At 44.0% G+C, this 21155-nt stretch overlaps 2 protein-coding genes across 26 annotated transcripts in view; one reads left to right on the top strand and one right to left on the bottom strand.

Moving 5' to 3' along the window:
- ABHD13 (abhydrolase domain containing 13) overlaps nucleotides 1-5414 on the top strand; it is a 45633-nt gene extending 40219 nt beyond the window's left edge. For 20 of the 25 annotated variants that reach the window (XM_053283821.1, XM_053283814.1, XM_053283825.1 and 17 more), the window contains one exon: nucleotides 1178-5414. In XM_053283821.1, coding sequence (XP_053139796.1) covers nucleotides 1213-2226 — 1014 coding nt within the window. In that variant the 5' untranslated portion in view covers nucleotides 1178-1212 and the 3' untranslated portion in view covers nucleotides 2227-5414. The remainder of the gene's footprint in view (nucleotides 1-1177) is intronic. The other 5 variants (XR_008313117.1, XR_008313119.1, XR_008313118.1 and 2 more) reach the window with 2 other exon arrangements.
- Nucleotides 5415-15505: 10091 nt separating this feature from the next.
- Nucleotides 15506-19779, bottom strand: LOC128339608 (uncharacterized). The gene is made up of 5 exons (XM_053283826.1): nucleotides 17617-19779; nucleotides 17311-17436; nucleotides 17103-17129; nucleotides 16788-17018; nucleotides 15506-15825 (listed from the first exon to the last, which is right to left on the bottom strand). Exons 1-5 carry the CDS (start codon nucleotides 18047-18049, stop codon nucleotides 15632-15634), a joined length of 1011 nt encoding a protein of 336 aa, XP_053139801.1. The 5' UTR covers nucleotides 18050-19779; the 3' UTR covers nucleotides 15506-15631.
- Between the last annotated feature and the right edge of the window lie 1376 nt (nucleotides 19780-21155).

Consider the following 21155-nt stretch of genomic DNA (forward strand, 5'->3'; position numbering starts at 1 on the left):
TAAGGAGAACATTAATTAACGGAAACAGATCCAAAGAACGACAACAAAGATGATGTGGAATTTGGAAACTAGGTTCCGTGAGAAATGGTTGAAGGAGCTAGGTACTTCTAAAGAAGAGCAGACTATGGAGAGATACAATAGCCATCTTCAGATATCCAAAGGCCTGTCACATAGAAGATGGATCAGTTCTCTGCTATTCCTTAGGGCAAGGCTAGAACCAGTTACAAGGAAGCAGATTAAGGCTAGGCATTAGGAAGAATTTCTTAACTGTAAGAGCTGTTTGACAATGAAACAACCTGCCATGCATAATGGTGGGCTGTCTTGCACTAGAAAAATACTGGATCATTTCCCCCCCTCGAAACAAAGACTATGCTGCAGCACATACCTGAATTTAAAACATTTAAAAGGACACTTTTAAAAACTGAGATGTTATCTGATGACAAAAAGGGTAGCTAACACTTGAACCTTCTCTTTTTAGGAGTTGATTTTTAAACTGCTGCATCTCAGCCATTTTTCAGCAGATCTGCACCAAATTGAGATGGGTAGTGCCTCTTGTCACCTAGCTGATGTCAGCAAACAGGCAGATTTGACATACGGTTTTGATTTTATAATCAATTCAGTATTCAGGGATTATAATGGTAGAAAGGTAGAACAACCCTTCATCTTTACTGGTACTACCATACTGGTATAATTTTATGCCCTGAACAAAAATTCACCTGCATATTCATTTCTCAGACTAAGCATATTTATAGTTCTGTTATCAAACAGTATGGGCATTATGTTTAAATTTTACTCAGCAGATGCTGTCCTCCTGAAAAATTATTGATGCTTGTTCCTATGCATGTTTACACCCCACTCCTGTGCATGTTTACTTGGAAAAAAGTTCCACTTTGGCCAGTCAGACTTACTTTTTTGCAAATAAGTGCACAGAAGTTTGTAGTAGTCTTCAAGTAAATGATCTTGCCTTGGTATCCTTTTATGTACACATAGAGCCAAATAGAAATCAACCTCCTTTCTAAGTGGAGACGATTATGCGGTGCCTCTGTAATTATTTTTTATACTTTGAAGTGTGTGTCATTATATTTATGAATAAAAATGCTGCACTTCTGAGTTCGCTTAATGTCAGTTTAACCTACTTTAATGGGACTTTAAGTGTGCTTGTCTGTTTTCTTTTCAGGATTCATATGGACTAAAGGTTCAGTAACGACTATAATGGAAAAATCATGGCTGCTTTGGACTTTCATTGAGAAGTGGCTACTTACCTTGGTGTCGTGGTCCTGGGGTCTTTGCCGTATTTCTCTGTTACCTTTGATAGTAACCTTTCATTTGTATGGAGGCATGATATTACCTCTGTTAATATTTGTATCTATAGCAGGTATTCTGTATAAATTCCAGGATGTGCTGCTTTATTTCCCAGAGCAGCCCTCTTCATCGCGGCTTTATGTTCCCATGCCTACTGGTATCCCACATGAAAATATCTTCATCAAAACCAAAGATGGCGTGTTGCTCAATCTAATTCTTCTCAGATTCACAGGAGACAATTCCTCATATTCGCCTACTATCATTTATTTCCATGGAAATGCAGGAAACATTGGTCACAGACTTCCAAATGCTTTATTGATGCTGGTGAACTTGAAAGTAAACTTATTGCTGGTTGACTATAGAGGCTATGGAAAAAGTGAAGGAGAAGCAAGTGAAGAAGGTATCTATTTAGATTCTGAGGCTGTGCTAGACTACATAATGACTAGATCTGATCTTGATAAAACAAAAATCTTTCTGTTTGGCCGTTCCTTGGGGGGAGCAGTCGCTATTCACCTAGCATCTGAGAATTCCCATAGGATTTCTGCCATCATGGTGGAGAACACATTCCTTAGCATCCCACATATGGCCAGCACTCTGTTTTCTTTCCTCCCAATGAGGTACCTTCCTTTGTGGTGCTATAAAAACAAGTTTCTGTCCTACAGAAAAATATCTCATTGCAGAATGCCTTCACTCTTCATCTCTGGGCTCTCTGACCAGTTGATTCCTCCCGTTATGATGAAGCAGCTTTATGAACTTTCTCCTGCTCGGACTAAAAGATTGGCAATATTTCCAGATGGAACTCATAATGATACTTGGCAGTGCCAAGGCTACTTTACTGCACTTGAACAGTTCATCAAAGAAGTGATAAAAAGTCACTCCCCTGAAGAAATGGCAAAAATGTCATCTAATGTAACAATAATATAACTGTAACTCCAGTCTCTTTCATACAACTACTGTACCTGGATTTGTGAAAAGTGGTAAAGAATGTCCATTTTTAATTTAAAAAAATGTGTATTCTGTCCATATTTATCTGAAGAATGAAATTAAACATAGAAAGGTCTAATAACTTATGATCCATATAGTTTTTACACAGCACTGTACATGAATGAACACTTCTACATGCTTTTGATAAAGCTAGTCTGAATTTCCATTTCTTAGATCAAGACACATTAATAAACTTGTTGCTAAGCAACTGTGTTACACTGGTTTAAGGAAGGAGCAAAGCTACGATATATAGTGTATGCTTTGGCTCTATAACTAAACATGGTTAGCAAAACCATATTCTGTAGCCAGTGCTTTGATGTGCATGATTAACCCCCGAATGGTTATGTTATGCATGACTGCAATTGTGTGGTGTGCTTAAGACTGTAAATAGCACTAAGGGAAATACATATCATTCGGTATGGGATGGCTTGCAGCCAAATTAAGGACAAGTGAAGAAAGGTGCATTTAAAAATTAATGCCATCTAGTCACAAAAACAGACATATTGTTAGAGTGCAGGTTGCTGTGTTTGCTCTCCTTATACTAGAAGAATAACTCCTCCTTTTTTGAACACTTATGGGTTGTGCCTCTTATGGGCATTCCACAAAAGTCCACATGTGGAAAATAGAGCTATCGAACAGTCCAACTGAACTTTTATTCTGTATTGAAATGTTAATAATAAAACATGGATCTGGTTGATCCAGACAAATGGGAGAAAGTAAAACTATAAGTCTACATTTATCTCTGCTTTTCCCATGCAAAACTATTTATTGAAAACATTTGTAAAGGCTTTCTTTGAGGAGAGTAATCAATATATGGTGCGCAAGCATTTTTTCTCTCTGCAGAAGTTTTGTGTAAAGCTAGTTTTGTTCTTTGTTTTGCTTAATCATATGATTGTCCATATTGTGCTACAAGACTTAAGAGTGTAACACGAATATGAAGTGTTCTTGTCACTGAAGACCAAAATCCTAAGCATGCTTATCAGGAAGGAAGTCCCATCAGACTCAGTGGGACTTATTTTCGAGTAAATATGCTTAATATACGCACATACTAATACAGCTTAGTATATGCTATAAGAGTGCCAAAGTAAATGAGGATGATGTAATGACAAGAGTATTAAGTAATATTGGAGCTTGATCTTGGCTATACTTGACCGCAATCAAATTACTTGCTCTACAAGGAGATATAAAGTTGTGTTTATTTACAAACTGCATATAATATAAAAACTGTTTTTCTTCTTCAGGGAAAAAACATTCTACCTATTTAGGCTACTTCTTGAATCTTTTTTCCAAAAGAGCTTTCTGCTACTAATCTTTTGGACCAGATTCAAGATACATTTAACTTTAAAACAGTTCTTCCTCAAATGGTGCTGTCAGCAGTAGAAATTAAGCTATTCTGCACATGCATGTATTTACAGGAAGCAGAAAAATGATTAGAAATAATTTTATTATCTACTTGGAGATCCCCCCCCGCCCGCCCGTCATTTCATCTGATATAATAGTTTCCTGACTTCCAGCTTCTCCTTTCACTAATGTATCCTTTCAACTTTTTACGTTATGGAAATATTGCAGATGATATCCTAGAAACATTTGCCTTCTCTTTCGTGCCATTTCTCTGATTTGGAAACATTCTTCTAGAATCTTATGAAGAATAAATGCATCTGCTCACCATCCTGATCCCAAACATTTATGCACCATGAGGTGTATTATCATGTCATCAGCTATGCTAATGCAGTGGCACAGAGCATGAGGTTAAGCAGTAATATGTTAATAGAACCCCAGATATTTAGGATTGGGATGCAGTTGGGATGATGATTATTTTGGAAGAGATGTTTGTAGCAGTGGTGTAGCTTATTGATAAGACACTTGTGAATGTCATGTTTTTCATGTGCATTTGAGTGTTATGCACTTCTATGCTTTAAGCTTGTTAAAAAAAAAAAAAAAAGAGGGCGGGGTGGCTTCTTGAATAGTCCATGTCCTAAAGCAGCTGAGTCTGATACCTCAAACTTAGTTTTGAAATTAATGGTCACTTCCAGAAAGGTTATCTAGTTTGGAATGCAAAAGGGCATGTCTTTTTCCAGATATATCATCAGCCTAAATGGGCAACAGAAGCTCATGCTTTAGTAAGTAAAGTAAGTATGTGTGAAAGACTAGAGTCTGATGCTCATATGCCGTTCATGTTTGTGTTCTGCAATGAGCATTGTTTAGAAACTGTGCAAGAAGCCTTGGACTCCAAGTAGTACCCTGCCAAAGTTCTATACATTAACCCTTCCATTTAAATCATTTGCTCCCCAAAACAGTTTATTGCAAGACTATACTCAAGTAAAGTTAACAAAAATAGCACAAGTTTATTGGGGCCAATTGTAATGGTAGATATATTGACTAGAACTTATTCATACGTATGATATTCTACTTCACTAACAATCCCTTAATCGGTAATAGGCACCAGCTGAAGATCTGTTCTATACGAGGTTGCAAATCTAAGCTCTGTCTTGGAAATAAGTTTCTTTAAAATACAAATAAATGCATTTAGGGGAGAAGTGCATTTTAGTGCCCCTGTTTATTTATGAGCCCCTATTTGTTTGCTTATTGTGTCTTTTGCCCCCCTCCCCCATTTAAATCCATAAAGTTCAGTTAAAGAAATACAGGAAATAAAGTGTAGGGTTGTTGGTTTTTTGTTTTTTTTAAACTATTCTGAAAAATAGCATGCAAGTTTATAGGAGAACCCTTGCCAAAAGCTACATCTATACCTCCTTCATGCAAAGGAGTTCCAGTTAGAACAATGTATTTAAGATACAGATTGGGCTCCAGTCCTACCCAGACTTGCTAGAAAAGTAAGTAGCGCTGAATTTAGTCAGACTTGTAAGTAAACATGTTTAGGATCAGACTTGGTTCTCAAATGTTTCAGTGGGTGTGGTTTTTTCCTCCTACAGATGAAAAAAGCGAGAAGCTCTGCTTGTCATTGTGTGTGGTTTTTTAACCTAAGCATTAATGTTATTGTATAAGTGCGAATAAAAGAAGCACTTACATTTTCATTCTAATCTAGTTTCTACAGTATATTGATTTTCCTTTTGCAAAACTTCTATTTTTATGTACTGACATATGCAATAAATTGATACATCTAAAATTGCTATTTACTTCCTGTGTGGTTTGCTTTCAGTATAACTACAATTCTGAATGCATGACACTTTTGTTGTTAAATTGCCACGCTGCAAATTAAGCCATCTTGACTGGCAGCCGTGAATAACACTTATAGATAAAATATTTTATTGGCCAGTTGCTCTAATGTGGAATGTTCAATGCATGGAATTGGACACTTCCATAGATGCAAGAAGAGAGCCAGCTGCTTCTTTGGATGCTGCAGTGCAGATGGTATTTAATGGACACAATTCTGTGGTGTTGTGAAGTATGTTTGGTTGTCACTGAATTTGGCCATCCAGACTGCAGTGAAGTATAACTACTAAATAACAAACTCTTGTGGAACTGGGGCATTCCCTACCTTCCTGTATTAGTCCCTGTGAGTACCTTGAGAGAGGATAAAAGAGCTAATTGTGATGTGAACAGAAACATTAATTCTACGCTCTTTATGTGTATTGAGTTCATGAAAATAAACTGTTCACTAAACTCTTGTATGAGGGGAAAGTTGTAAATAATTCTAATTATTTACAATAATTCAAGAGGGCCAGTGTGGTGTAGTCAGAGGCGTATCTAGGGAAAATAGCACATAAGGCAAGCACTGAAATTGCGCCCTTGTCCAAACAGGAATGATGGGAATTATAGTCAACAATATCTGGAAATCCCTGTTAAAAGGAACACTGTACCATCTAGGCATGGTTGTTGATCAAAACCTGAATACATGAGCCATCTCTGTAAAAGACTTAGAACAACAGTCAGGAGTTATGTGAGGATTCCAAGTGTCATTTTCTCTGTCTCATATCATGCTTTTTAAAAAACATGACTTTGTCCTAGACTAGAGGATCACCTGCCCAAATAGCCACTAGCAAAATAGGGGAAGAAGAAGGTGGTGGTGGTGGGGTGTGTGTGTGTGTCTGTCTGTCTGTCTATAAACCAGTGAATGATTCCTGCCAGCCTTTGTCTTATGATGACTGTTGGCTCATGATGGGGTATATGTGCATTCACCACACCAGTGCTTACTTTGACACCAGGAGGGAGGAGGATACATTAGTTTGCCACACTAGATAGAGGAATTTTCAACAGGAGCAGACAGCCAAGTTCTGCCAGGGCCAAAACAAGCCCCTGCCCGACTAAGAAATCATTGTAATTTGCCCCTTCCCATCACAAGCAGTGTGCTGTTCTTTTATTATTGATTCTAAATCTCAGATATCCCAGTCATGGATGGAAAATTCAAGGTCAGTTTACAAGAGACACATTTTCTATTCTGTGCAGGTGTTGTGCAGAAACCCATGTGTAGTGACTGCCAGGGGCATAGCAAGGTTGGAATGGGCCAAGATGAGATTTTAAAATGGGCCCCCAGCCCCTCAATGTCCAGGGCCTCCACACATCCCAGGCCCCCAAGGATTTAAGTCTGATATTTCAAAATAAGTATGCTGCCTGGAAATACATTTCACTGAATACACACATGCACACTTCACAATATATAGTGATATACATTGAGTATATTTGTGCTACTTTTAATGCCTAGAACACACCAGAAACACGAATTATTAAAATGGCCTCCTCGCTGCAGATTAGCAAAGGAGATTTTCAACCATGCAGGGTGAGCCTATGTTTGTTTTCTCTGAATTCTGAACAAATTCAGTAAAGTTTGATTCCAGGAGGTTTTTCACATGAGGCTTTTAAAGCCCTTTAACACACATCTCTGGAATGGAGGTTCTGCATTCACATGTTGGCCAGATGTACCCTGAAGTCCCTGTGAGTTATTGGGGAGCAGTTCACACATAAGAAAAATAAAATAAAATAAAAGCACAACACATGCTTCACAGTTCTCACTCAGACCTTCTGGGTTGCAAAACAACTTATACATGAATGAATGAATATAATATGGTTTGTTCCAGAAGTTTTTGTAATTTTCTGCCATGAAACAAGCAACAGGCCTTTTTAGATAGTAAAAAGCCAGAAATTTAAAGCTAGAAATTTTTCAATCTGTTTTAAATTAGTCTCCCCTCCCCGCCCCATATCAAAGCCAGATTGTTGTACCCCAACAAAGAGAGGTTCTTTTCTGGGTCAGTAGCCAAAACACATCACCAGCCGAGAAGGATGTAAAAGGCTTTATTTTGCTCTATAGTAGCAAAGGTCTTGGATAGCTCTCGCTCAAGTCCAAGATGCCGTTCATTTACAAGCATGACATATTTATAACCTAGGAGATACTGCCCCTTTCCTTTGTCTGGACTTTCAGTAAATTTCCAGCTAACTTCTGCGCATGTACTTTAAAGTGAATACCTCATCACCTTCTTATCTAGTCTCTCCTGGCCCTCCTTGGTACAGAAAAGCAACTCCTTATAAGGAATCCCCCAGGCCCCCCTTACACAGACAGAATATATGTAAGGTAACATGGCTTCGGTCTGGTTCAGGCCTACACCAATTCCCTCCTCTTTCTTTGTACATATTAATTCTTTAATATAGGTTTTGCATATAGAGGGCTTGTATAACTGGTCCTCGGCCTGTGGAGTTTCCCACTCTAGTAGCGTGGCACACATCCCTAGCACATGTGGTTATTACAGGAAAACATTGTAAGCAGCAACACATTATTACACAAATTCCTATCCCTAAAACAAAAGAAATAAACAACCCTTTTATTCAGGAAAAGCTGGGTAACCATCCTGTTAACCAATCCCACAAGTTCCAATCTGGGTCTGATTTCATATGTATTTCACTAGCTATGTCTCTGAGTTTTTGTCCATCCAGTTTGATCATTCTGCTCTGATTGAAATAATAACAACATGTTTGGTTAATAAAAATACAGATCCCATTCCAGAGGGGTGATAACTGCTTCTCGCCCCTTGTCCCCAAATCCAATATATTACAGGGGTTCTGCTGCATGGTAAACAAAGGTTCTGGTCTGCTGACGCTCTCCAACTCCAGTGTGGCAGCGTGTTTATACAGCGAAGATAAGAAATAAGTTCCGTTTCTCAAAAAGATGACTTCATTCTCCCAACAGTGTAGATAAAACAGAAGAAATAGGTTTCACTTTTCCAACAGGACAAGAAATAGCTTCCATATCCACCTCAGCCCCCTTCTTCACAGTCCGTACTCCTCCACTAACCATCTTTAGTGCATGCCCAAGCCTTATTATGCTTGTTCTCTGCTTGCATGGCCATTACAGCAAAGAAAGATAGCAGCACCTAATAAAATAATATTCCACAGCCTTGCCCCAGTCTTTGTGTGCTACATGCGTGATCCTAAAAGCAAATGGTGTTACTGTGGTTCAGGCTATATGTCAATCCCCCCTCTTGTTTAAACCAACCTAAATCTTTAGGTTAGCATTCATGTCCTTAACTTTGTTTTGTTTACTAAACTTGAACTTACCAGCCACAGTCTTTAACACATGCTGAGACTGATTCTGACTACATCAGTCACGATTTAAGGACTAAATAGTACATAGTTGCTATGAAAAAGTGGATCAAATCAACTCTCACCCCCCTTTTGTGTCCTTTAGGGTTTGTCATGGCCAAAGGAAACCATGGAAAGCCCTAGAATTTTAAAACCAAGAGTCTTTGGTCTTGTTCAGTGTCACAGGATTTTGGCTATCCTGGATATCCTCTGATCCACTTGTATGGCTTTGGCTTGTTTGGCTAGTGTTCATAGACAAGCTCGGATGTCCATGTGCTTGAGAGCCTTGGCTCCCCCCCCCCCATGGGCAATTTGAAATAATGTCTTATATCTTCATAGAAAAACAAACAACAAAACAGATACTTTAGCAGTTCAATATCTGGCTGGCCTGTTAGCCTTCAGGCCTTCCTCAGATATTTGGCATCAAATCTTTAACTACAGCACTCTGGGATGCAGGAGGATCAGGAACAAGAAACCTGCATCACGGCCTTTTCCTCGAACACAAGACAGGGCAGCCGATGGGTGTTCCGTCATCATTGGCCTGGACTGGGAATGCAGATGGGGAACCCCCCTCAAGCAGCAGCTGTTGCTGATGATGGTTAGCCCGGTCTGTCACACTGCTAGTCCTTCTGAAAGCTCCTCTCTCTCTCACTTGACCACTGCTTTGGTCTGTAACAGAAAGACATCCCTCTCGGGAGAGACAGTTCAAGGCAATCCTGCTTATGTTAGAAATAAAAGACAGATGCATGAATTACCAGTTTCCCTCCCCTGGGTAGGGACAACATGCTGAAACTGAGTTCCTGAGTAGCCCAATACAATAAATAAACCTGAGGCTATTTTCAATTTGATCTTTTGGCATTTTCTTTCCAATTTATGTTTTTGTTTTCCTGCTTGCCCTCTTTTTCCCCCCGAAGTCCAAAACAGGGGATAAGGTCCTCATTTGGGGCTTGTGACAACTGGAGAAAAGTCTTCACCTGATGAGCAATCCTGAGCAGGAGGCAAAAACAATAATATCAAAAGGGAGAATAATAATAATGTTCACATTCATACCCCCGTGCGGGTTTGTGACTGAAAAGGCATTAAAATCTGACAGGTCAAACATAGTCATCACTCAAGAGGCCACAACATAAACTCCAGCTCTTGAATTTCACAAAGGACTTTTGGGTGGAACTACTAATAGTCCCGTTCCCCTGTAGCCTCATAGAGTCTCTTTTATATCCAGCTGTTCTTCCAAAAAGTCCAGAGCGTGTACTACATAAGTTTTTTCTTTTCACAACAATCCTTCGAAGCAGGCCAGGCCGTTAAGTGGCCCAGTGTCACAGGTGCCATGGTCGAATGAGGATTCAGACTCAGGTCTCCCCGGTCCTAGCCCAGCACTCTAACCACCACGCTGGCTGCCTACATACTTACAGACTTCTGTCAGGGCAATCAATCTCCATCCAGTGTATCTGACTTCATGATTCGTCAGTGACATCTGGCCTTTGGGATTTTCACTGTCCCCAGCTAAGCCACGTGTAGATAGTGTTCCAGCTCTCCGTCTTCAGCCTCATCACTAGCAAGCTTGGTAGGGCAACAATATCCTCATAAAAACCTATATAAAAGAAACAGTCCTTGCCCCAAACAAAAATACTATACCTTTAAAATCTCTTTTGCGAGGTCTAAAGTCTCATGAAACAAACAGGCTTCTTTAATTAAAAATGTCTTGCAGAGGAGCGAAGCCTGTGATAAACACAATTTATTATCAAATCTCTAATCAGGAGCTGTAAAAACAGGGTATGGGTTTTATGATAACACACAAAAACTTGATCCCTTTTAAACTGGGAGGTTTTCCAGGTAAAATGTAAACCGGTCCTTTGGAACTCTCTGCTACTTGGTATAACTAATCTGGAATCCTAAAGTTCCCTGTGAAAGCAAAGCAGGGCTGGCGGTAGGACAAATTTATGAATTTTGAAGCCTCAGACCCATTGATAATACTCTTAGTTTACATCAAAATCAATTAGCAGAAATATTTCATACACATTACAAAAATTTAAAACAATAACTGCATTCAACTATTTGACTTAAAATCTCTTTTCCTTCTCACCCACAATAACAAGTTGCTGTTCAGAGATCTTCCTTCTCACTCAATAGTTGGAGTGGGGAGACTACACTCCAGTCATAGTCTACCGAATTCGACCGACTCCATGTTGGAGACACTTTTCCATGTACAGTCTATACAAAAACAACTTAAACAAAGAACCTACGAGCCCCCTTTCAAGGAGATATACCTGCTTGGTGTACTTATACACTTGCACTCAAGCAATTTCATTACAGCCATAGGCCATACAGAAAACGTAAAGAAAATTAAAAGCATACATTTATACAAAGCTTTTCTCCAGCCTCCCTTTAGCTCAAGAAAGTATTACAGGTTTGTAATAAAGAAATCACCAAAGGCCAGCACTACAGTGTAAAATCACATTTGGCAAAAACAATTGCATCCGAATGACAAGGAGGACACATACAACCTGACATCGGGAGAATGGAGTGGACAGAACTTGCCCTTTCTTCTGCATATACATTTGTAGCAAGTCACTAAAACACTCTCACAAATACAACAAAGGTCCCACCTGTACCAAGATGAGTGGCAGAATACTCTCTGTAATTTAACAGAATGTGGAATCCCACACAGAACTTAACAGAAATAAGGTTTTCAGGAACGGAGAAACACACACACACAGAGCTCCCCTGAAATTAGCATCAGGCACAGTTAGCATTTAAACAAACATTTTGATGGGAAGCAGGGGAGTTCACATTTTAAATACCATTTTAAAACCACAACAAATGAACAGCTACATATTTTAAACTGCATTTAAACAAAATAAAACTGTGATATAACATTTAAGCATGTTTAGGGCTTAACCCATGAGCAAGTTATCCAGACAAGCGGAACACAAAAAACCCCAAGAAAACACAGTCATTAGCAAAATGGTCTATAAATCAACATTTTTTCCCAACCTATCTCAAACCATATTCCTTATACCATCCAAAACAGGACCTTTCCTCTTGACTCTGCTATAAATCTCACAACTCAACCCACTATTCCGTTTCCAACATGCCAGTTCCAACCTTTAAATCAGCTTTCCTTCTACCTCACAACCCACACTACATACTTTTCATTCCATTAAAAACTTCCCTTTCGTCCTTCAGATTTCAAACCACATTGCAATACATTCCGTCCAGAATTACTTTTCTCTCCTAAGTTCTCTCCTTCCTTCCTCCCTCCCTACTTTTTATCTCTCCAGGCAGTGCTTGGTAACAATTACAGCAGGATAAGCGAAGAAAGAACTGAGTTTTCATAGTGCTCAAAAATAGCTAATCAAGCAACAGCAGCAACAAACTGGAGGAGGGGCATGCAGTTTCACCCTTGCTCCCCCCCTTTTCTCAGCTGAAGCAACCAGAAGCTGTTTGAGTTTGGAAACAGGACACAGACGCCATGATTTTAGCAAATTACAACCATCCCTTCCTCTTTCAATTCCATTCCATAAACCTTTGAACATATAATATTAAACAAACTTCCCAGGTAGAACTGAATAATCTGATAGTAAAACATACGGTGGGGGATTTTTTTTTAGTGGGCCGGCAGGTACCTTGCCTACGGCGACCAATGTGGTCTTCCAGAACCCACCCCCTTCATCAGCTGGTCTCGAGACCATAACTACAAAACAAAAGCAGCTGCAAAATATTTTGGTAGTCCTTGGATCCTTCTGGATCCCATTTTCTAACTCATATGGCCAGGAGTTTTGACAAAAATTAATCATTTTCTTCTTCCTCAACGGGTCGCCGCCCGTAAGAACCTGCCAGTTCTTTAAAACACATTCCAGCGGGGTACATGACTCCCCTCCCGATTTGCTCTGAGCTCTCCCCATCACTATGTGGGGCTTGGGACTATTAACCCAGCGGGTGGGACGAACCCAATGAGTGGGACTCAAACCAAGTGGGACTTTGACCCACCCTGTGCACCTGGACTATATTAGGACCCTAACTCTGCGTTGTCTATAGTGTTCAGGCTTGCACAACACTCACCCGTTCCTTGGGACTCTAACCCTTGCGCGCTTCTTCCTCACCAATGCCTTCCTTCTCTTTTGTCTGGCACACTGCTTGTGGAGGAGCTCAGGCAGTCCGGACACGATGCGACGTCCCGCAAAATGCAGGTATAGCCGGCTTGCGTCGATTCGGTCCGGATTCGCCGGGGATCCTTCCGCCCAGTGGGAGCCAGTGGTGCCCTCTTCCCTGTGGGGAACGTGGCCCCAATCCGAGTCGTGACGGCACCAAGATTGTTGTACCCCAACAAAGAGAGGTCTGGTTCAGGCCTACACCAATTTGGCAAGCAGATCCCTATATACCAGGGGTGGATGGGGGGTAACCACAAAAAGGAATTCACAGTCTTCCTTGCAAAAGCTGTGCTGGATGGTCTGGGCAGAGAGTCTGCTGCAGAGAACTCTGACTGCCTCCTTCCTGGCTTGCTGGGGAATGCCAAGTTCAGGCTTCAGGGAGGCCTCTATGGAAGCCCCGCCCACCCGCCGATCAGCTGAGAGGCAGGGAGAGGAGAAGAAGAGCTCTCTGCAGTTTGCAGGCCGCTGGGATCCTAGGCCAGAGCCGGAGGGCAAGGCAAGCAGGATGGCAAGTGGCTGAGGGGCCCTGGGGCAGGGCCGGTGGGCAATGGGGTGGGGGTGGCAGGAACTGGTGTGGCGCCCCCTCCTCAGTGGCGCCTAGGGCACGTGCCCTGGCCGCCCCTCCCCCAGGTTCCACCCTTGAATGCAGGTGGTGTGCCTTTCTCTTGGCAAGATGCATCCTTTCTTGCCTCCTTGCAGGCACTGTCATGGTTAGGTGTGCAGTGGCTTGTGATATCCATGTTGAGATCTGATTTGGCAATTTTGCTGAGCCAAGGCAAAGGGATGTGTATTAGTTGCTAGGCAACAGCAAGGGACTTTCAGCAGCTGTTTTGTTGGCTCCCCGACCCCTGGGCCAAATATCCCATTTACTTTTGGAGTTGGCCCTGGGCTGGCATATATTGATACAGATATGAACTATTCTCTATCAGAAGAAAAGAGAGAGAGATAAAAACTATTTGCTAATTGTGCTTTCAAAGTTCAGCCATCTGGTCTTGGCAAAATAAGGAAATTCTATCAAAGTAGTTCCATTTTTATTAAGGGGCATCCAAAACAGTCATATCTCCTGGAGCTGTTTATTTCTCTTAAGTTAAAACAATTAGTAGACTAAATGTTGGTGACTCTGGCCAGGAAATTGAATCCTTTAAAGAAAATCAATGTATGACCATCCAGTTAGCATAATGTTAATAAAATGTAATAATGGTGTCAGGATTACAGAAACTCTCTCTTCACTTTTAAAAGGAAACTGACATTGAAGATTGGATGATATTCCTGAATCATTGCCAGAGTATCAAACGTTGCCTAGAGCTGTTTGAATCAGGTGCACCATTTGTCTGAAACATCACCTCTTTGCATTACTGCATTCATGGGCACAGCACTCCCATGGTGATGTGTTGTTCTAGGTGCAAACACTCAGCCCAATGTATCCCATTAAGAAGGCATCTTCTGTTGATTCCAATTATTCTTCTCAGTGCATGCACAATGAGACTCAAGAACAAACGTATTCTTGTCCTTACACTTGACCATCTTTAAGGGCTGTTAGAGATGGTCAAGGACAGGCATTTGACCACTGAGTTGTGTAGCTAATGCAGTGGTCCCTGCATTGCTGTCTTATTTCATTGTCATATCAAATCTAACATCTGCAGTGACAAGTGCTCTCTTTCAGGCTTTCCTCCTTCTCTCTTCTCCGGCAGAAAAACAGCCTGGAGGCTAAAGGTCTAATCTCACTGCTGATCCTGCATTTGGGAGGAGGCCTGCTATGTAGGGGGCCTCTTCATTCTCTTTCCCTGAAGTATCAGCAGGGATGGATTGCCCTGGGTGGAGGTCTGATACAGAGCTCTCATGATATAAAGGTGGTCTCCTTGGGTTCTTCTGCCAGAGTACAAGCAAGGCTGGAAGGTCCTGGGAGGTGGCCTGATATGGAGGCTGCTTTTTTGGTTCTTTCCTGTCATGCTCTACAGAGAGCCACCCCCACGGCTTTTCTTCCTGCAAAGGAAATGGAGGTGCCACCTCCTAGCTGTTCCCCCAGGGCCAAATCAGTCACTCAGTTTGACTCCGCCTGGATCTAAGCCTCCAGCTGCTGCTTTGGCTCTTGGTGGAAAATAAGAGGGCTGGAGAATAACATTTGGCCTCGAACTTGGGCCTTCCAGCTGTTGTTTGATTACAGCTCCCATAGTCCCCAGTAGTCGCAGTAGCCAATAGTCAGGGTTGATGGGAACTGTAGCCAAACAGCAGCTGGAGGGCTGGAGTTGTGCAGCCCTGCCCTAAATCAAGCTTCCTCTTCCTCATCACCATTCCATCCTCTTCCACACGGGGCAGATCCCTCTTCAGGGCCAAAATCCAGCCTCCTAGCCATACATGTTGGGGCAGACAAGCTCTGTATGAGCCTCCTGGCAAGGAATTGTCTATCTTGAACCTCTCAAACATCTCTTGGCCCTGAGTGGACTGGCCAAGAGAGTCTTTTCTGTAGCTGAGTTTGACCCAAAGACCTTTTTACCCAACTCTACCCAAAGAATATACAAAGCAAGACAAATGTATTTTCTTTAAAATAAAACATTTTATTGTTTTAAACAATAAATATGCAAGTTTTATTGCTGTTCTATCTCTACATTCTATTAAAACAAATATTTAATGTTTTAAAGAATATATACACCGCATGTTATTGCTGCTTATGTAAATAGTAGCACAGTTGTCTCTTTTAATTTGCCTTCCCCTTCCTCAGCAACGTCCAGCTCCCTTGGAGGAACCACGATCCCCATAGTGGCTTCCACCCTGGCCAGTCTGCTCCTTAGCCGCCTCAATTGTCCCCTCAGTGCCTTGAAGCTTTGTAAGCATTCCTGGCAGCTGCGGAGGTCTCTTTGGCCTTGAAGGAGAGAAAACAAACAGGGTGAAGGGGCCTGTCCTCCACCATGTCAGTCCCTGCATGGACTTCTAGTCCCCTTCCATGCCCAGCACAGACTCCTCCTCTCTGTCTTCAAAACCCTCCATGGCTATGTACCCCCCCGGTGAACTTGCACCTCGTCAGGTTGATTTTTGCTCTTCCATCTTCTCTGTCTTCAGGAACCACCTGAAGGTCTCCTGCTCTCTAAAACAACTCTTTCTCTTCCCTCTCACTGACCCTTGGGTCTGGAACTGCCACTCAGATGTGGCCCCTCGTCTCTCTCCTATCCCTCCAATGATACCTGAAAACCCACCTCCACTGCGCAGCCTTTGGCGTAATGCCTCAGTAGAGGCAGCTCCATCGGCTTGAATTGAATGCCCCTTATGCTTTCCTCTCCCATTCCTCCTCTTCCTCACTTCTCTCTCCAAAGCCAAACTTTAGACTGTATGCTCCTGGTGGCAGGGAACTTTTGCCCATGTACATTGATGACACTATAAGGAGGATTTGCAATATGCACAATTGTATATCATCCTCCTTGGTTTCCTGTTTCATCTCAGCTTAAACTCAAAAGGGCTGATATTTGTTTTCCTTTTAGCATTCATATTCTGCTCTTCCTCAAGCAGCTCAGGGAGGTTTATACATGGTTATTTTTTCCTCACAATAACCCTAAGAGGTAAGTTAGGCTGTAGGACAAGTGACTGGCCCAAAGTCACCCATAGAGTTTCATGACTGGATGAGAATTCAAACCTGGGTCTCCCTGGTCCTAAGGAGGTGCAGCTGAAATACATACACATCTTTCCCCCACTTGCCCCCACCTCAGCTTCCCTCTACTTCTTCTATTGTATCCCTGCCTCTGTTTTTAGACTATAAGTTTTTTAGATTGTAAAATCACAATGAGGATGGAAAAGGTAGAGGTTATGGAGTGCTGCCTCTGTGAGACTTACAGTCACGCAGCTGATGGAGCTGCATCTCTACCAAACTCTGCAGAGTTTCTTTCACATTGCTGAGGTCCGGTTCCAGAGGAGGTGGGGAAGGAGGAGGAGGTGGAGAGGGATGCAGGAGGAGGGAAGAGGTGGAGGTGGAGCGTGGGATGGAGGCAACCTCAAGGGAGGCAGAGGACAATGATGAATCAGACCCAGAGGCCTGGAGAAGTGCAGCAGGGCCTGCAGGAACATCTGCAAGAGAGAAGAAGAAGAAGGAGGTCAGCTGCAAAGGCTGACATCCTACCACACCCACCATCACTTGCCCTCACTGCTCACCCCGAGAAGCTGCTTGGATTACAGGCACTGGAGGTTGGACACATGAAAGACAGAAAACGAAGGAACACTTCAGCAAGCACTGACAACCCACTCACAGGCCTCCCCCCAAAACCTTAGATGCAGACTCAGATCAAGCATTTCAACATGAAATTAAAAAAAGAGCCGTTCTTAGCCCAGCAGCAATTTCAGGGGCATGCTGTGAACATACCTTCCCTTTCCCACCACTGCAGCTGAACTTCACTGCAGATGAGCCTTGTCCGCAAGAGTCCAATTTGCAGGTTGATGGCCCGAAGAGAATGAGGGAACTGTTGGGAAATGCGGCGAACCCTCAGTTCTGCAACAAAGAGAACAAAAAGGAACAAATGTTGTACGTGCTGACCAGGCTGAGTACTATTGACTTGCAAAAAAGGCAGTGTTAGGGCTTAGTCCATCATCTGGGCTGGGTATCAAAACTGCGGCTGATCTTTGTGCTGGGTGTAAATGCAAAAGGTTTCTAAGGTGTCACAATACTTACGCTGCTGGACATAGTTATGCTGTAACGCTTTGAGGAGTTCTGCTTCTTGCTGAAGATAATTATAAGCCATGGAAGGCTCTAGTAAGGGCTCTGACACAGAAGCTGCTTCCTTTGGAGTGTTTGTGAGGATGGAAGGACCTGACACTGAGGTATCCTCAATGAGCACTTTCCTCAGTATGTCATTGGTGATACGAGGTGCTGGAAGATATTCTGGCATGGAGGGATCCGCAGTGAGCTCTTCCTCCAGGATGTCGTTGGTGATGTTAGGTGCTGGAAGGGGTTCTGGCATGGAGGGTTCCTCAGTGAGCTCTTCCCCCAGAATGTCATTGGTCATGCGAGGTGCTGGAAGGGGTTCTGGCATGGAGGATTCCTCAGTGAGCTCTTCCCCCAGAATGTCATTGGTCATGCGAGGTGCTGGAAGGGGTTCTGGCATGGAGGATTCCTCAGTGAGCTCTTCCCCCAGGATGTTTTTGGTGATAGGAGGTGCTGGAAGAGGTTCTGGCACGGAGGGTTCCGCAGTGAGCTCTTCCCCAGGATCTTGTTGGTGATGCGAGTGGCTGGAAGGGGTTCTGGCATGGAGGGTTCCTCAGTGAGCTCTTCCCCCAGGATATCATTGGTGATGCGAGGTGCTGGAAGAGGTTATGGCACGGAGGGTTCCTCAGTGAACTCTTCCCCCAGGATGTCATTGGTGATGCGAGGTGCTGGAAGTGGTCCTGGCATGGAGGGTTCCTCAATGAGCTCTTCCTCCAGGATGTCTTTGGTGATGTGAGTTGCAGGAAGAGGTTCTGAAATGGAGGGTTCCTCAGTAGGCTCTTCCCCCAGGATGTCATTGGTCATGCGAGGTGCTGGAAGTGGTTCTGGCATGGAGGATTCCTCAATGAGCTCTTCCCCCAGGATGTCATTGGTCATGCGAGGTGATGGAAGAGGTTCTGGCATGGAGGGTTCCTGAGTGAACTCTTCCCCCAGGATGTCATTAGTGATGCGAGGAGGTGGAAGTGGTTCTGGCATGGAGGGTTCCTCAGTGAGCTCTTCCCCCAGGATCTTGTTGGTGATGCGAGTTGCTGGAAGTGGTTCTGGCATGGAGGGTTCCTCAGTGAGCTCTTTCCCCAGGATGTCATTGGTCATGCGAGGTGCTGGAAGTGGTTCTGGCATGGCGGGTTCCTCAATGAGCTCTTCCCCCAGGATGTCATTCGTCATGAGAGGTGATGGAAGTGGTTCTAGCATGGAGGGTTCCTCAGTGAGCACTTCCCCCAGGATGTCATTGGTGATGCGAGGTGCTGGAAGTGGTTCTGGCATGGAGGGTTCCTCAGTGAACTCTTCCCCCAGGATCTTGTTGGTGATGCGAGTTGCTGGAAGTGGTTCTGGCATGGAGGGTTCCTCATTGAGCCCTTCCCCCAAGATGTCATTGGTTATGTGAATTGCTGGAAGGGGTTCTGACATGGAGGGTTCCTCAGTGAGCTCTTCCCCCAGGATGTTATTGGTCATGCGAGGTGCTGGAAGTGGTTCTGGCATGGAGGGTTCCTCAATGAGCTCTTCCCCCAGGATGTCATTGGTCATGCGAGGTGATGGAAGAGCTTCTGGCATGGAGGGTTCCTCAGTGAGCTCTTCCCCCAGGATGTCATTGGTGATGCGAGCTGCTGGAAGGGGTTATGTCATGGAGGATTCCTCAGTGAGCTCTTCCCCCAGGATGTCGTTGGTCATGCGAGGTGCTGGAAGGGGTTCTGGCATGGAGGGTTCCTCAGTGAGCTCTTCCCCCAGGATGTTGTTGGTGATACGAGGTGCTGGAATGGGTTCTGGCATGGATGGTTCCTCAGTTAGGTCTTCCCCCATTATGTCATTGGTCATGCGAGGTGCTGGAAGGTGTTCTGGCATGGAGGGTTCCTCAAGGAGCGCTTCCGCCAGGATGTCATTGGTGATGTAAGTTGCTGGAAGAGGTTCTGGCACGGAGGTTTCCTCAGAGAGCTCTTCCTCCAGGATGTCATTGGTGTTGTGAGTTGCTGGAAGAGGTTCTGGCATGGAGGGTTCCTCAGTGAGCGCTTCCCCCAGGATGTCACTGGTGATCAGAGGTGGTGGAAGGGGTTCTGGCATGGAGGGTTCCTCAGTGACCTCTTCCCACAGGATCTTGTTGGTGATGGGAGGTGCTGGAAAGTGTTCTGGCATGGAGGGTTCCTCAATGAGTGCTTCCCCCAGGATGTCATTGGTGATGTGAATTGCTGGAAGGGGTTCTTGAATCGAAGTTTGCTCAATGAGCGCTTCGCCCAAGATGTCATGGTTGATGTGAGTTGCTGGAAGGGGTTCTGGTACAGAGGGTTCCTCAGTGAGCTTTTTCCCCAGGATGTCGTTGGTGATGAAGTTTCTCGAAGTGGTTCTGGCATGGAGGGTTCCTCAATGAGCGCTTCCCCCAGGATGTCATTGGTGATGTGAGTTTCTGGAAGTGGTTCTAGAATGGAGGGTTCCTCAATGAGTGCTTCTCCCAGGATGTCATTTGTGATGTGAGTTGCTGGAAGAGGTTCTGGCACGGAGGGTTCCTCAGTGAGCTCTTTCCCCAGGATGTCGTTGGTCATGCGAGGTGCTGGAAGAGTTTCTGGCACAGAGGGTTCCTCAGTGAGCTCTTCCCCCAGGATGTCATTGGTCATGCGAGGTGCTGGTAGAGGTTCTGGCACAGAGGGTTCCTCAGTGAGCTCTTCTCCCAGGATGTCATTGGTGATGCGAGGTGCTGGAAGTGGTTCTGTCATGGAGGGTTCTTCAATGAGCGCTTCCCCCAGGATGTTGTTGGTGATGTGAGTGCTGGAAGTGGTTTTGGCACGGAGGGTTCCTCAGTAAGGTCTTCCCCCATTATGTCATTGGTCATGCGAGGTGCTGGAAGGTGTTCTGGCATGGAGGGTTCCTCAAGGAGCGCTTCCGCCAGGATGTCATTGGTGATGTAAGTTGCTGGAAGAGGTTCTTGCATGGAGGTTTCCTCAGAGAGCTCTTCCTCCAGGATGTCATTGGTGATGTGAGTTGCTGGAAGAGGTTCTGGCATGGAGGGTTCCTCAATGAGCGCTTCCCCCAGGATGTCATTGGTGATGCGAGGTGGTGGAAGAGGTTCTGGCACGGAGGGTTCCTCAGTGACCTCTTCCCACAGGATCTTGTTGGTGATGGGAGGTGCTGGAAAGTGTTCTGGCATGGAGGGTTCCTCAATGAGTGCTTCCCCCAGGATGTCATTGGTGATGTGAGTTGCTGGAAGGGGTTCTGGCATGGAGGGTTCCTCAATCAGCTTTTTCCCCAGGATGTCGTTGGTGATGAAGTTTCTCGAAGTGGTTCTGGCATGGAGGGTTCCTCAATGAGCGCTTCCCCCAGTATGTCATTGGTCATGCGAGGTGCTGGAAGAGTTTCTGGCACAGAGGGTTCCTCAGTGAGCTCTTCCCCCAGGATGTCATTGGTCATGCGAGGTGCTGGTAGAGGTTCTGGCACAGAGGGTTCCTCAGTGAGCTCTTCTCCCAGGATGTCATTGGTGATGCGAGGTGCTGGAAGTGGTTCTGTCATGGAGGGTTCTTCAA

Source organism: Hemicordylus capensis, chromosome 1 (assembly GCF_027244095.1).
Source record: "Hemicordylus capensis ecotype Gifberg chromosome 1, rHemCap1.1.pri, whole genome shotgun sequence".
Taxonomy (NCBI): domain Eukaryota; kingdom Metazoa; phylum Chordata; class Lepidosauria; order Squamata; family Cordylidae; genus Hemicordylus; species Hemicordylus capensis.